The 15,024-nt window shown below is 31.8% G+C and overlaps 1 protein-coding gene across 1 annotated transcript in view; it reads left to right on the forward strand.

The window, feature by feature from the left end:
* The first annotated feature begins 429 nt into the window (after window positions 1-429).
* Window positions 430-15,024, forward strand: part of LOC143920160 (uncharacterized) — a 30,466-nt gene continuing 15,871 nt past the window's right edge. The window contains exons 1-2 of the mRNA XM_077442878.1: window positions 430-465; window positions 6,530-7,013. Coding sequence (XP_077299004.1) covers window positions 430-465; window positions 6,530-7,013 — 520 coding nt within the window. The remainder of the gene's footprint in view (window positions 466-6,529; window positions 7,014-15,024) is intronic.

The raw sequence follows: 15,024 nt of genomic DNA on the forward strand, positions 1-15,024 counted from the left end.
CTCGGTTCGATATGATGCGTTTTATCGTAGATTCGTTCCCAAGATACGTTTATTATTCATTTAATTATACAGACACTTGTCGTTGTATAAAAAAAACCGACGTAAATTATAATAAGTGTGTCGAGTTGCCCTTGGAATGCGGTTTTGGATTCGTTCTGTTGCTATAAAAGTGAGCACATCTGTTTAGCGAAGCTTCGACGAAATCAAAAGTGGGAAAAACGAGTTGTATTCGCTTAGCAATTCTAATTTATTAATAAAAAATACTCTTTGATTGATAAAATGGACACTTTTGTTGACTGGTTTCGAACGACATTGACTCGATTTTGGTCAAGAGTTTAATTGTCGCCGGTTATCCTTGTTTGTTCTGACCGCAATTTAGCTAACCAATTGAATTTGTTACGTTGTATTTATGCAATGATGTTATTCGTCATGATATTGCTATGTTTAGGAGGTGGCAATTTCAATGTAAATTTGATCATTTCATTTAGATTAGATCTCATATTGAATTTTACTGCCGTTTCATATCGGCGTTCACTCGCTTGTGGATGCAAAAATTCAATGTAAAATATCTCTCGTTAAATGTATTTAATTGTTTGATTTCTTTTTTCGGTCTAATAATTCTAAACTATATTATTGAATTAGTTTTTGATCAAAAATTTCAATTTTGTTATATTTATAGATTCAAATTGAACTTTACTATTTATTTAATTTGATATTAACATACATATCCGGTATACAAGTAAACGTAAAAATATGTTGTTATTTGAATTCTTTAACAAAAATTAATATTATCACATATTTCAATGAGTGAAATTTTTAATTAGAGCTTTAAATAATAGTATGCGAATTATTACAATAGGTATATTGAATTGTATACGAATTAAATTTAAATCCAAATCACATTTTATTTATTGTATGCTATTTATTGATATTTTTGAAGACAAAAAAATAGCATTATACAAATTCATACAAAAAAATATATATCATTAAAATTTTCGTTTTAAATTTGCCAAATAATTTCACTTTTACGACGTTTACTATTAATTAGAGTGCAAAAAATATAATTTTCTTTAAATTGCTGAGCATAATATGACAATCATTATGCGAATTAATTGACAAATCATTAAAAAATTCCAATTAAAATGTGAAAATATCAATTTCAATAAAGTCATATCGAATATTAATCTAAATGTAAAATACGAATTTGAATTTGCCACTTCTTATGTACATATGTACATTTTATAATATAATATAAGAAATATTTATACGATGGAAATCATAAACCATTCAAAATTGAACTTGTAACGTTTTCAATTTATTTTCAATGTGGGAATAATAGCAATAGATCGTATCGTTTATCGAATTTTATTATTATTTAATTTGATAGTTTTTTCTTATTGCGATCGGCAATAAATTGAATACAAAAAACGCTCCTCTTTCTACTATCGAATATAATATAATATAACGATCGTTACACAATGGAGATCATAAATCATTGAAAATACTAGAGCGCGTTTCAATGAAATGCTTCTTCACAATGGAAAAGTGATTGTAAAAATCAGATTTATTTTCAAATTGGGTTAAATTACCGTAATCATACCTAATTTTTCTGCAGATGCTGGGTATGTAGCTAGTTAGGCTGTTCATCTGTATCTTTATCATCAAACAAACCGAGGGAATCATTGCAATCGTGATCGAGGTTTCACGATCTAACCTTTAGTGTGGAATATCTCATATAAATTGCAGGCAGCGTAGTATTATAGTACGGTTAAAATGTATATAAATGATGTTTTAAATTTATTTTAACATATTAGTATGTATACTACGTAGTGTTTGTATTATTTTTTTTAATTCAGTATGGAAGGAATGTCGTTTTTATCAGTCATATCACGTCCTTTTTTAGCAGAGGTCAAAAGATGTTCTTTTTATTACGCGTTTTAATCCAAACTGTGGCAATGAACTTGCTTGAAGCATTTGACATTTGAAATGAAACATCCTGTTTTTTGGCATAAAAAATTAAATTTTAAATTTCATCATGATTTATGTAATTTGGCGGTTGTGAAACGCGACGAGTAATTTTGTGGAATTTCGCAGATTTCTTACGATTACCACTCAATTGAGCAATCGTCCGAGCAAGTTTGGTTTCACCTGTGGTCTTCGAAGGTCTCCTTTTCATGGGCGTGACCAAAATAACAAGCAGCTTAATATTTCATGTAGTTTTCCAATCTGTAAAGTCGTCGCAGGAAAGCGTGACTAATCCGAGCTTTAAAAGTTTCTGTGTGGGATTGAAACTTGGATGCAATTAGTCATTCACCTGTGTCCGTGTGTGCTTAATGATCCGAAACCGCATTCTCTCGATGATTCACGTTTTGGTGTGTGTGTCAGCTATTATACATAATTCATCGGGTATTTGTGCATATGCGCTGTAGAAATATACACGAGTGTATTACGAAAGTCAATTTGTTTTTAGTATAAAACGCGTTTGTTTGTAAAATGACGTTTGTTTGCATATACCGTTTAATACGAGTTCCATTTTTTTCAATGAAGTAATCGATTGAAGAAAGTTAAATAAATTCAATGCTTCTGAGTGGTTTGCGAAATTGAACGTGAAAATTGTAAGGAAATTTAAGCGTGGGTTTCTGTCTTACTCGTGCGTTGATATCTCCGTAGCAATTGAACATTCAAATTTTTAAATGTTTATATATTCATAAAAAATGGTTTTAATACAGATTTTAAATCACTTATTATATTAAATATTTAAAAAAAAATTGAATGTACAGTAAAATTTCTAATTTTTTTATGAAAGATTGCTTCAGGCGAATTTGTCATAGATTTTCTTTTTTTCAATTGAAAAAGCTAGCTACTGGTTTATATTGGAGCCTCGTCATCAATCTAAATTTATCTTAGAGGCTATGAATAGTATATGTAGTTGTTATCATTAGTATTGGAAGATAAAATCTGCTTTTATCTTCCAATACTAATTATATTAAAACGACTTTAGACTGTCATTGCATTACTTTTGAATCACAAAATTGGACATATGTATCTAAAAGATGTATCATAGATAGTTCGAATCCATCTATTTTTAAATATATCTATGTAATGCACAGTATATGATATGCCTAAAATCATTAAGAAGAATAACAGCAAAAACGTATAAGCAATTATATGAATATGACGTGTAAATTTAAATCATTCGAAATAAACAGCATCGCAATTTTCACTTAATGACCGTTTTGACATTGAATTATTATCTACGTATTTAAATTGTAATGAAACAAGTTTAACGCCTCATAATTATTAGCCAATTACGTTTAATTAAATTTAACGATGACATTATACGTTTCGTTTCTTATGAAACGGTCGTTTTCGAACGCCGTTTACGACTTAAAGTTTTCGTTATTACTAAAGTGCGCTTTCGCATATAATAAAATTACACGTAGATTCGCCATTGTTGTTGGGTTTCGACGACAACGCCTGGCAGTTTCGTAATATATCGTGTCGTTTGCATACTAGAACTAAATAAAAAATCGACATTCCATACGACTCGCCCGTTTCTGTTCACGGTTTTCAACTCGCAAGGGCAATGTAAATTCTTCGATCAATTATACGCATATGCATATATGTATGGCTATTTATTATACCTATATATATATACATATCTAAGTGTATGTGTATAGATGAAGTCGCGTGAATATTATATAAATAAATACGTAATAATTATAAGTGACGATGGAGTTTTTTACGAAATATTTTTTGTATGACGATTTTGTGTGAAAATAAAACAAAAACTTGAAGGAAAATTGATATTTTTGACCTTATCTTTTTTATTTTTATTTTTTGTTCGCCCGTGAGCGGATTCGATTGGTAGAATTAAATACAGGGATTTTCCTAATATTCAATGTTTGATTTATTTGTTGGTTTTTTTGTACTCTGTTTGGAATGATGTAAAATTTTCGCCTTTGTATTTATGTTGTCAACTTTAATGCCTCATTTACGAATTACAAATGATGAATTCAATAGAAACACATATGTATGTATATATTACGTTTTACATTAAGATGAATCTGTAAATATATTATAAATAATGTTCTCGTTGATTTTTAAGTCCATTTTCGTCTTTATAAGCAACTATTTGTATTGAAAACTTTATTTTGAAATGGTTTTTGTAATTCACTCTAAAACGGAGAAACAAAATTTCAAATGTAACGAATTTACCCAAATCTTAAACAAAATTATTTTACATGATGTTTAACTTAAATTATAAGCAATTTTCATTTAATTAAATAATTGAAAAAGGTCTTTAGAAATTCTTTGTACCAAAATTTGATTGTATTAAATTAAACTTAAAATTTTGTAACAAATATGAGACTTGTGTCAATTTCATAATCTTTTATTAAACATCATTATACTTTTCAAGTACGTTTTCGTAATTATTTTAAAAATACGTTTTTAATGACTTTATGAGAAATTTTACGCTAAAATATTAAGTAAATATGAGACATTGTTTTCATGATTTTTTATTGAATATACATACCATAGTGTGCTTTTTTATCACATAAAAAATGTATTATAAAATATCGCTACACTGAAATTTGGCGAATTTTTTTGCATCAACCAAACAAACTCAAATCAAACAACTTTAAATATCAACTGAACGAAAGATCGGAATATTTGGGATCAAAGGGTCATTCAAAGAAACAAACCCGACGGCCGAAAGGCCTCATTGATTTATCTTTTAATTTTTCCCATACTCATACATATACAATAGTGATTCTTCATCCACAAATCGATGTTGTAATCCTCGCATGATTGATTGATGACCCTCATAATTTGCACCATATCTGAAAAACAACACATTAAATTCTTTAATGAAAAATCGAAGGGTTGACCTCGCACACAAACATCATCATTGCCTCGTCCGTTTCGTCATCGAAACATTGAAAGATATTTGCCGTAACGCATCTTCTACTATGTATACTTTCACTATCAATCGCCAAGAACCGGATTTTCTGTTTACCGTTCGTTCTATGTATTGCTTTAACACTCTTGAGAGAAGATCCACGCGGATATATTTTCTCTCGCAACCAGCATCCACTCGTTATATAACGCGTACAGAAATATTCGACCGAGAGAAATCTACTTCACGTGTCTATACATATGTACATATACGTATATACATAAGTATTTCTCTTGTTTATTGACATCGAATTATATAGATTTAATTTAAACCTTTCACCGTGCTTTCGTCCACGCTTGATTTCAATCTTTTGTGAAAGAATCGTATGCATACAATGTCGCAAAAAATAATTCAAAACGAGCCATGAGAGAAAGCATCCCATTCATTCGGAGCATCTTGAGATCGTTAACATTCAAAGTACGATGTACTACGTGAAAACTACGGTCGTAACTTCGGTCTAAGGGTCAAATACGATACGAAACGAGTTTACATTGAAGATTATTATCATGTGATTACTTTTTGTATCATTATTGTTATGTTTATGTATGATTTTGTATGACAAAGCATTTTTTTCATATTAATTTATTATAGTTTTTAAGCCAAATGGTCAATTTTTCGCACATATATTATGAATTTTATTAAAAAAACTGAATAATGCATACGATTTGTTAATAATTTATATATCTATTTATAAATGTTAATGATTTTCAACGAATTAAGAGGGCTGTACACCCGAAACCTTAATTTTGTTACCGTTCCTTTCTTCGATATATATATTGAGTGTATGTATATATTGAGTGAATGCGACAATATATATCAATATATATATATATATTGAGTGAATGCGACAGTTGCGCTTCGACCAGATAAAACGTGTTTTAAATTGACAAAATCGAGGTTTCGTATTCTACTATTTTCTCCTCCAAAACTGGACCAATTTTTAAAAAAAATTCATCATCGGTATGAGAAAGATATTTTCTGTGCATCTATCGGCCTATTTTTTTTAAAATCGACCGTTAAATAACCACGCTAGACTCTTTTCGTGGGTGCAAAAAAGAGGCGATTTTATAGATGTTTGGCGGCTCCTAGCTCCTATAAAAAATAAATGCACCCTAATGGTGGATATCCATAGCATATTAAAAAATAATTTCTCTAGTGCCATAATTGAGCTAGGGAGAAGTATAGTACGTTTGTATGGACAAGGCGCTGCTGTCCAGCCCTCTTAAATAGTGAACTTATAAGCCTAAAATTTTCAAACAAAACTTCTTTGTATTAATTTGCGCACTATTTTTAAATGAATTAAATTTAAATGTATTAAAATCATAACATAAATGACCTCGAATTGATTATTGTTGTAAATGTAAAAAAAATATATGATTTATTTGTATTGTATAAAGGAATAAAACGAACAGCACACATCAATCAAAGTTTCATTGCACTCAAAAACAAACAAAAAAAAACAAAACACATATGAATTGTCCAAAGCTTTTAAGAGCAAATAAAACACTTAAAGCAATCCACATGAATTATGCAAAGACAAAATTCAATTATCATAAATCGAAACGTTAGTTTTTCACACTCAAAACTCGACAAAAAGCTTCTCGACACTTCATATGTGAAACTTTCATACAATATTATAATACACAACAAAAAACTGAACCGTACGATGTATTCCAGGAGTCGGAGTCGACGACGATCCGTTCAGCTCTGGAGACGACTGCCGACATCCCAGCATCGGAGAACAGCGTCCAGAACACGACCAGGAAGTTCAAGCCGGTCTTCTTCCCGCGAAGGTCCTCGAATAAGTTCACATTGAGCAGCACGTCGACGACTACCCCGGCTCCAAAGGACGAGAGCCACAGGTTTTCCTCGTCATCGTCAGGAATTCAGAGACGAAGACCAGTCGTGGAGAGGCGGAGGATCACAACACCCTCTTCGTCCGGAGGCTCGAACTCGACTGAGGCCGAGGCGACCACCAGAGCCTCGGTCAGACCCACCAGACTCTTCGTGAGGAAGTACACCGGTCTGAGAAGCAGTGGTGGTGGAGTCACCGGTAATTATAATACAACCACTTTTGAACATAATACACCATCGTGTTTTAATTATATTGCAACATTCCGATGTTACGTCCTGTTTTAATAATGTTTTGGCTTTATAGTATTGATTTCCGTTCACTTATAGGTTGCTTTTAATGTCTGTATTGAGCTTTATTACGTATGGAGTTTAGACATGTTTCCTTACAAGGTTTGATTGTGATACGATTTCTAATCAATTTTCTACGTTTGAAATGAAAATGGTATTTTATTGTTCAGTTACGTTGCTTCAATTGTTTTTATAATGTGTTTTTGAAGATTTGATATATGTAACTTAGAGGTTTTTCTTATTACACTGAGCAACAAAAAATCATGTTTTTGAGTTACCAGAACGGAGACGCCAATCTTTACTAGGTTTGATTTTTGTTGGTGGATGATCGTTTACGAGATATGAGCGTTTAAAAAAATCTGAGATTTTTACATTTTTTTGGCTTTAACTCAAAATTTAGGATTGTTACGCTCAAAGTGAGTATTGGAATCAATAGTCGGATGTTTTGCCTATTAATTGTTATATTTCATTGCTTTAAAATACTTCTAATCCACCTCATAGAGTACAGCGGTCGGACTACATGCCGTCTCGCTCGCACCCAAAATATTACGCGATACAACCATATACACAACGAAAGCATTTAAATTGCAATTACCGCTTGAGTTAGTACGTTTAGATAAAAAAAAATATTGAGATAGAAAACCAATCCTTATAAACGTGGTGAAATTAAAAATTTGCCAAATAAATGAAAAATAGCACGGAAAAAAATCCGTAAAAATAAATATATTTTTGACTTTTAAAATTCGCTAGACAATTAATTAGAAGTATTTTAAAGCAATGAAATATAAAAATTAATAGGAAAAATATCTGACTATTGATTCCAATACTCACTTTGAGCGTAACAATCCTAAATTTTGAGTTAAAGACCGCAAAAGCCAAAAAAATGTAAAAATCGCGGATTTTTTTAAGCGCTCATATCTCGTAAACGATCACCCAACAACAAAAATCAATATCATATTCGAATTTAGTGGGTCAAACTTAGTAAAGATTGGCTAGTCTCCGCTCTGGTATTTTTTTTTTGTTGCTCTGTGTTATTATTGTTCGCTATAAGGGATGTTGTTAACTTTTTACTTTAACAATGTATGAAGCAGTGGTGATTAGTGGCTTTGAAAACAAGGGACTAGTAATGACAAAAAATATATAATATAAAAAACTAGCTGAACCCGGTATGCATTGCAATGCCACAATAACGCATGCAATTCCCGTTCTCGTTTCCGTTCCCGTTCTCGTTCCCGTTCCCGTTCTCGTTCCCGTTCCCATTTATCGGTAAAACGCAGGCAGCAAACACGTTGGTCGCGACGCGAAAACATTTGAAATTATAGCGTTGCAATGAGACTCATTGCCGTTTTTTCCAGTTTTTTTTCCTAGTAATCTTCCCGGACATGTATACAACAAATTTTGAAAGTTCCATCATTATCGGTTCAGTGGTTTAGGAGCCTATTCGAGACACATACACAGACATTCATTTTTATAAATATAGATTTTTTAAATTTTTGAATTATAATAATCTGTCTTGAAGTGATGAGTAAAATATTTCATCTGATGTAGCGTGAGACTTACGAGAATCGAGCATGCTGTCGCATTCGTGCAATGTGTTTAAACATTGCAAGGACGTAAAATAATTTCTTTATTTTTATTAAATTATTTCTTATTTTAACTATGTAATATAATATTACAGAATATTTCAATGAAAGGTCTTTAATAATATTACTGTAACTTTTGCTGTCCATCACATGACGTTGACAATTATTTTTATCGTCTAAAAAAATAAAAAAATATAAATTTCCATTTAATATTATATATATATATATATATATATATATATATATATATATATATATATATATATATATATATATATATATATATATATATATATATATATATATTAATATATACGTATTCCATAAATAAACTAATAATATCAACGACTTGCGTATTTTGTATTAAGATTTTATTTATGTAAATATTTCAAAACACGAAACACGAACTTAAAACACAAAGTCAAATTCTACCGAACGCACGAACAAAATGTTGTATTTCTTGATCAAAATTCAATGTGAAACCGAAACTAAATGTAATTGGCCATCGCGGATCGAGTAGGGGGGTTAATTCGATAACATGTAAATTTTACGTAAGTCTCATGCTAGGTCGGTTCGGCTAACGAACCGACCAATGTGTTTTATATTTATTAATTGAAATTATACAACACAACAAAAAAAAAATCAGAATATTCTTGGTGAATAAATGCTAGAAGTGATGAACTGAATTGAGACGGTGAGGCCGTGCAAGCGAATGACGCGGCGGACCATACCATAACAATCCAATATTTATTTCAATTGAATTGTGGATATTTTTAAATTTTAGGAAACTAGCCTAGTCTCTCTAGTCCAATGACGCTACTGATATAAAGTATCAATAAGACGAGTTTTTGTGATTTACATAAGTTCGAGACGCGAAATTCTTGGGTATTTTTCGGTTGAAGATTTTCTTTATTCGGATTTTAGAACAAGTTGCGAATTTCTTTATTATTTTTTATTAAAATTTGAATGAATTTTTGAATTATTCAAAACGTATGTGTGTTTCAGCATAGTTATATTTTCATTATTTACATATTTTTAGGAACTAATAAGGATTTTTCCATTTAAATTAATAAAATAATGAAAATATTATCTATTATTAGATTATGTTTTCAAATCGCTTGATCACTTTTATGGAGTTTTTATATAGGTATATAAAAGTTGTCTTGAATTAAACGCTCTTTTTGTATAATATTGATCTGGTCATTTTTTAAATCAATTCATTGAAACTTTGAAATATTTGAATGATAAAATTTAAATTTAAATTTAGCTCCTAACTTGTAAGCAAATAATTATGTTACATATTATCATACTCACTATATGTACATATTATGAGATATAATATAAATTCATTCAGATCAGACTGTCCATTTTGACTTTTCCACCGCCATACAAAATTGTCATATTATTGTCAATTCAAATACCATTATTGGCAGTAAATTTTGAATATACATATACTAATGAACAGTGTAAAATCACTCCAATTATGCACAGTTTTGTTGCAATTCATATTATAAGGTAGGTTTAAAATGTTGCAATACAAATTATCCTATCCGACTGCTTGTCTAACAACAAATTCAATACATGCATACACGAGGAGAGATGTTGAAAAACCAACGTTTTTCTCATCGCAATGGCATTGTAGTAAAAGGTAAAAGAAAAATCGGCGACGGGTGCGTAATGCACTTGCGAAATGATAGATATTTATTTGCACTCGACGTATGAAAATGACCGAAAAACTCACCTCCGCATAGTGTTAATAATATATACACGAATTGCCAAACAATCCGAGCTGTGCAGTTGCAAAAGTGGCCATAGATGATGGGAATCAAATTGAGACACCCGGCGTGGGATAATGGTCCTTATCGCGGGGGTCGCAAGGCGCAATGTTGCGTGGCAGCGATTGCGTTTCCCACGCGTTTTTGTGCAACGACTTTCGACACTGCGTGGCTCAACAGCCATTATTTATTCATCCGAATCGTATTATAATACCTAATAATATTCGGCAGCTTCCTCAAGAGACCCAAAACACGATGTCGCTTTTGACCTTCCGCGTGTCTTTCGGTTCCAAAAGAGCGCATATGTCATAATGACTGGCGTTGCAAAAGATGACAACATTTTTCATTGTTGGACTATAATGGATATTAGACACGTGGGTTGGTTCCTTTTTGCAGAACCATCTTCTTTCGACTGGGCTTTTCCTTTCCTATAAAATGTTCATATTGCCAGTCTACTCAATTGAAGTTTTTCATCATATTTTCATGATTTCGATTGAAGAACACTTCATAGACAGTGAAAGAAGTCAAGAGAATAGTCTTAGGAAGTATTCGGAGGCAGACTGGGTCACCGGGAAGTTGGTCATTTGTCAAAGTCGTAAGAAATGATCAAATTACTATAATTTTGGTAGCACTTTAATTTGCTATAGCTTTTAGTCGTTCTATAGAAGAACATGTCGGTACATGGTTCATTCTTTTGTGCAAATTTAAAATAAAAAGAAACTGTCAGATGCAATGAATAGTCGTTTTTGATTAATAGCATTTTTCGTTGTATTTTATTATTATTTTTTATTCAGTATTTCTAGCCTAACTTTAACCGCAAATTACATATATTATATGTACATAAAGAAACAAAAGGATAACTGTTCTAATAAATTGGAATATTGCTTTTAATTTTTTAAACTTCAATAACATTTTTTGATTTTTAAATGCTTTTTATTATTACGAAATTATGTTCACAATACATCTTATATCTATTTTAATAGCTACTGATCTACTGATCATTTTCTATTTTACAATTTAATTTAATTTGGTTAGTAATCATAGTATTATATTATTCTAATGTTAATCTACAGCATGATAGGAAAAGAGCTCAAAAACATAATATTAATAATACATCTAATACATAATATTAATTAAAGACTCTCTAATGATGACCTAATGACCTAAAGCAGATTATGTTTAGGTAATATGTGTGTTATACCTGAAGGGTATAGACATTTAGTTGTAATCACCGAGACTCTTCACAAGTGTGTTAGTATGGTTATTAGTGATTCTGTCATAGAATCTACTGGTTAGTTTGTCAGTAATGTCTGTAACAAACGGAATATTATATATGGCATGCAGTTTTTTCAAGTTAGTATATATGGGTGTATTATAAATTATTTTTAGGGGTTTATTTTGTATTGCTTGGAGCTTGGAAAGGTTAGTATTCGAGGCGTTATTCTATACAGGTGAAGCATAGGTTAATAATGGTAATATGAGCGCGCGATATAATTTTATTTTATTTTGAGTTGATAGAGAACTATGGCGATTAAATATTGGATATATTGAGGGTATACCCCGCATCGCCTTGCATTTCGCTGCCTCAATGTGAGGTGCCCATCTCATTCTTTTATCGAACGTTACTCCTAAATATTTTATTACTGACTGCCATTTCATTCTTTCTCCAGAGGGGATTTTCAGATCTGAACTTGGCTTATGCTTTCTAACACTAAAGAATATGGCGTCTGTTTTGGTTTGATTAATTTGAATTTTCCACTTAGTGAAGTGTTCAGTCATTGTTTTAATTGCAAATTCAAGATTGTTAAGAATAGTGTCTGGTTTTTTGCTACTTGTGAAGCAAGCGGTATCTTCTGCATATAGGGCTTCAATAAAATGAAAATAATCATTTCTATGTATATTTTTTTGCCTGTAATATTGTTCTTTAAAAATTTTCAAAGCCATTTTTTAATTTTTTTAGATCAATCTTCTCATTTTATTTTCATGCTAATAATTCTATAATTTAGCTAACGCAATTTTATATGGGGAATATATAATTAAACTTTATTTTAGATAGTATTCACTAAGTACACAAACATTTAATTGGGCTACTCATAAAATTAGACACTTGGTACATCTCAAATTTATTTGGAATACTTTAAACTTTGTTTATTTAATAGTATTTACATTAACCTAACGTTGCCAATAAAAAAACCCCGTGTGATTTAATAATTTTAAAGTGGAAATAAATAAATTCCACTGATAATAATTTTCTCATGTGCAATATGTTTTTTTAATGTTGAATAATTTTTCGTGCAATATATGTATGTATATGTAAGTTATGAATATACATTATTTTTATGAAATCAATATTAAATTTCAATTAATTATGCAATTTTCGGGTTGCCCCAGAGCATCAATCAATGGTATAAAACTTGTACATCATCATCATCATTTACAGCCATTCGCCATCCACTGCTGGATGAAGGCCTCTCCAACACGCTTCCACTCGTCTCTATTTTGCGCAACACTCATCCATCTCATTCCGCACATTTTCATAATTTCGTTCACCCATCTTCCTTGCGGTCTTCCTTTTACTCTTTTGCCTTCTCTCGGGTACCATTCAAGCACTTCTTTTGTCCACCTTTCGTCCATCCTCCTAGCTACGTGACCCGCCCATTGCCATTTTAATCTCTTCACTCTATCCACTATGTCTACTACCCTTGTCATACTTCTCACCCACGTGTTCCGCTTTCTGTCTTTCCTCGTTATGCCAAGCATACAGCGTTCCATACTTCTTTGAGTGCATTGGATTTTATTTAGCATCAACCTATAGAGCAGGCAGGGTTTAGGGCAAATTTCAGCACAATGGACCACCTACAAGTAGTTGGTGAACTAATCGAGCGCGCCAACGAATATCAACGGCCATTGTGCCTAGGTTTCGTCGATTATGAGAAAGCCTTCGATACAGTTAGCCATAATGCAGTACTTAACGCCCTACAAACACAGGGAGTGCCGGAACACTATGTGGGACTGTTAGCTGCAATATATAAGAATGCCACAGCTTCGGTTAAAATGTTTTCAGGTACAGATAGATTTAGCATAGGAAAAGGAGTAAGACAAGGAGATACAATCTCGCCCAAGTTATTTAATGCGGTGCTTGAGGGAGTTTTCAGGAACTTGGATTGGGACACAGCCGGAGTAAGCATCAATGGTCGCTTCTTGAGTCACCTTCGGTTCGCAGACGATATAGTTTTAGTAGCTCGTGATTCAGCTGACCTACTTATCAGACTAACACAGCTGGACAGGGAAAGTAGAAAAGTAGGATTAAACTTGTACATATAGGTATATAAATTTATAGATTATAAAAGTTAAAATCATATTCAAATAGTGGGTAGGATGGTTTTAGCCAAATTGATGAGGAACCGTTTCAACAATTTAATCAAATAAATTGACAAATTCTGATTTGGAGTCACAAATATCCCACTCTGACCAACAGTACTACAGAAATACTCGAAATAAATTACTTTCAATCAAGATCAACCCACGGAATCCAAACAGGCAACCCTTCGGTGGTTAACACTAACGCAACTAAGCAAATACTTGGTGATTAAATTAACTAAAATTAAAAAAGCTATCATGAAAAATGCCTCGGATAAACCGATTCAAATTCGAAACCTTTTCAAACCCATTCATGCGTTTAGTATAAACATAAACGGTTCAATTTCCATTGAAATATCATACACATGTATATTTTTGTCTGTTCGGTGGAACGATAAACGCTATTTAATGAAGAACAATGCAATTAAACAATGTCACGCTCGACCAAGTGCGAAATGCGATAACGATGATGCCACGTGTAAACCGGAGCTTGTGCCAATTTCAAAAAACGAGCAAAAAGAAAACAATACACGAACACAACAGAGAAAATTCGTTTCCAATCGCACACGCCAACCACGTATTTAGAGCATTTTCCTAAAGCCACCTAGATAGTGATCGACCCGGTGAAATCGCACGCAATTTTAATACAAACATACATACTATATATAAGTACAAATCGACTCGATATATACATATTGCGCACTTGAAAAACTGGCACGAGTGTACACGTACATATGTATGTACTAATAAATTCGTACTAGTATTGCCGAAAGCGAATTATCTATACAAAGTGTTGCAACGTGTGGAAATTGGCAAATTGATTGAATCGATCGACTGGCGTTTTAAATTGTGACACTTTTGATTATTATTTCATATATATATCTACATATGTATTATATATAATTATGCGCAATGCTCACTACTTCTAAGATCCAAGTATAATGGTGTTGCTTTATTGTTCGCTTGTCCAGAGCATGTAAGAGTTTGGGTCTGTAATTTGGAGTCCCACTGAAATTAAATTCTCTCTTTTGATTGAAAAAGTTTCTTAGATGCCTTTATATGAGGAAATATAAATATTACCCCTATTTATTTCCCACTGCCTTTTTACAAGGTATGCTAGGCTTTAACTCACTATCTTCGAGAAGAGTTATTGCCATTTCCAAATATTCCTTTTGAGTATTGAAGGGAAGAATTGACGACCCTT

This window comes from Arctopsyche grandis, chromosome 12 (assembly GCF_051622035.1).
Source record: "Arctopsyche grandis isolate Sample6627 chromosome 12, ASM5162203v2, whole genome shotgun sequence".
In the NCBI taxonomy this organism is placed as follows: domain Eukaryota; kingdom Metazoa; phylum Arthropoda; class Insecta; order Trichoptera; family Hydropsychidae; genus Arctopsyche; species Arctopsyche grandis.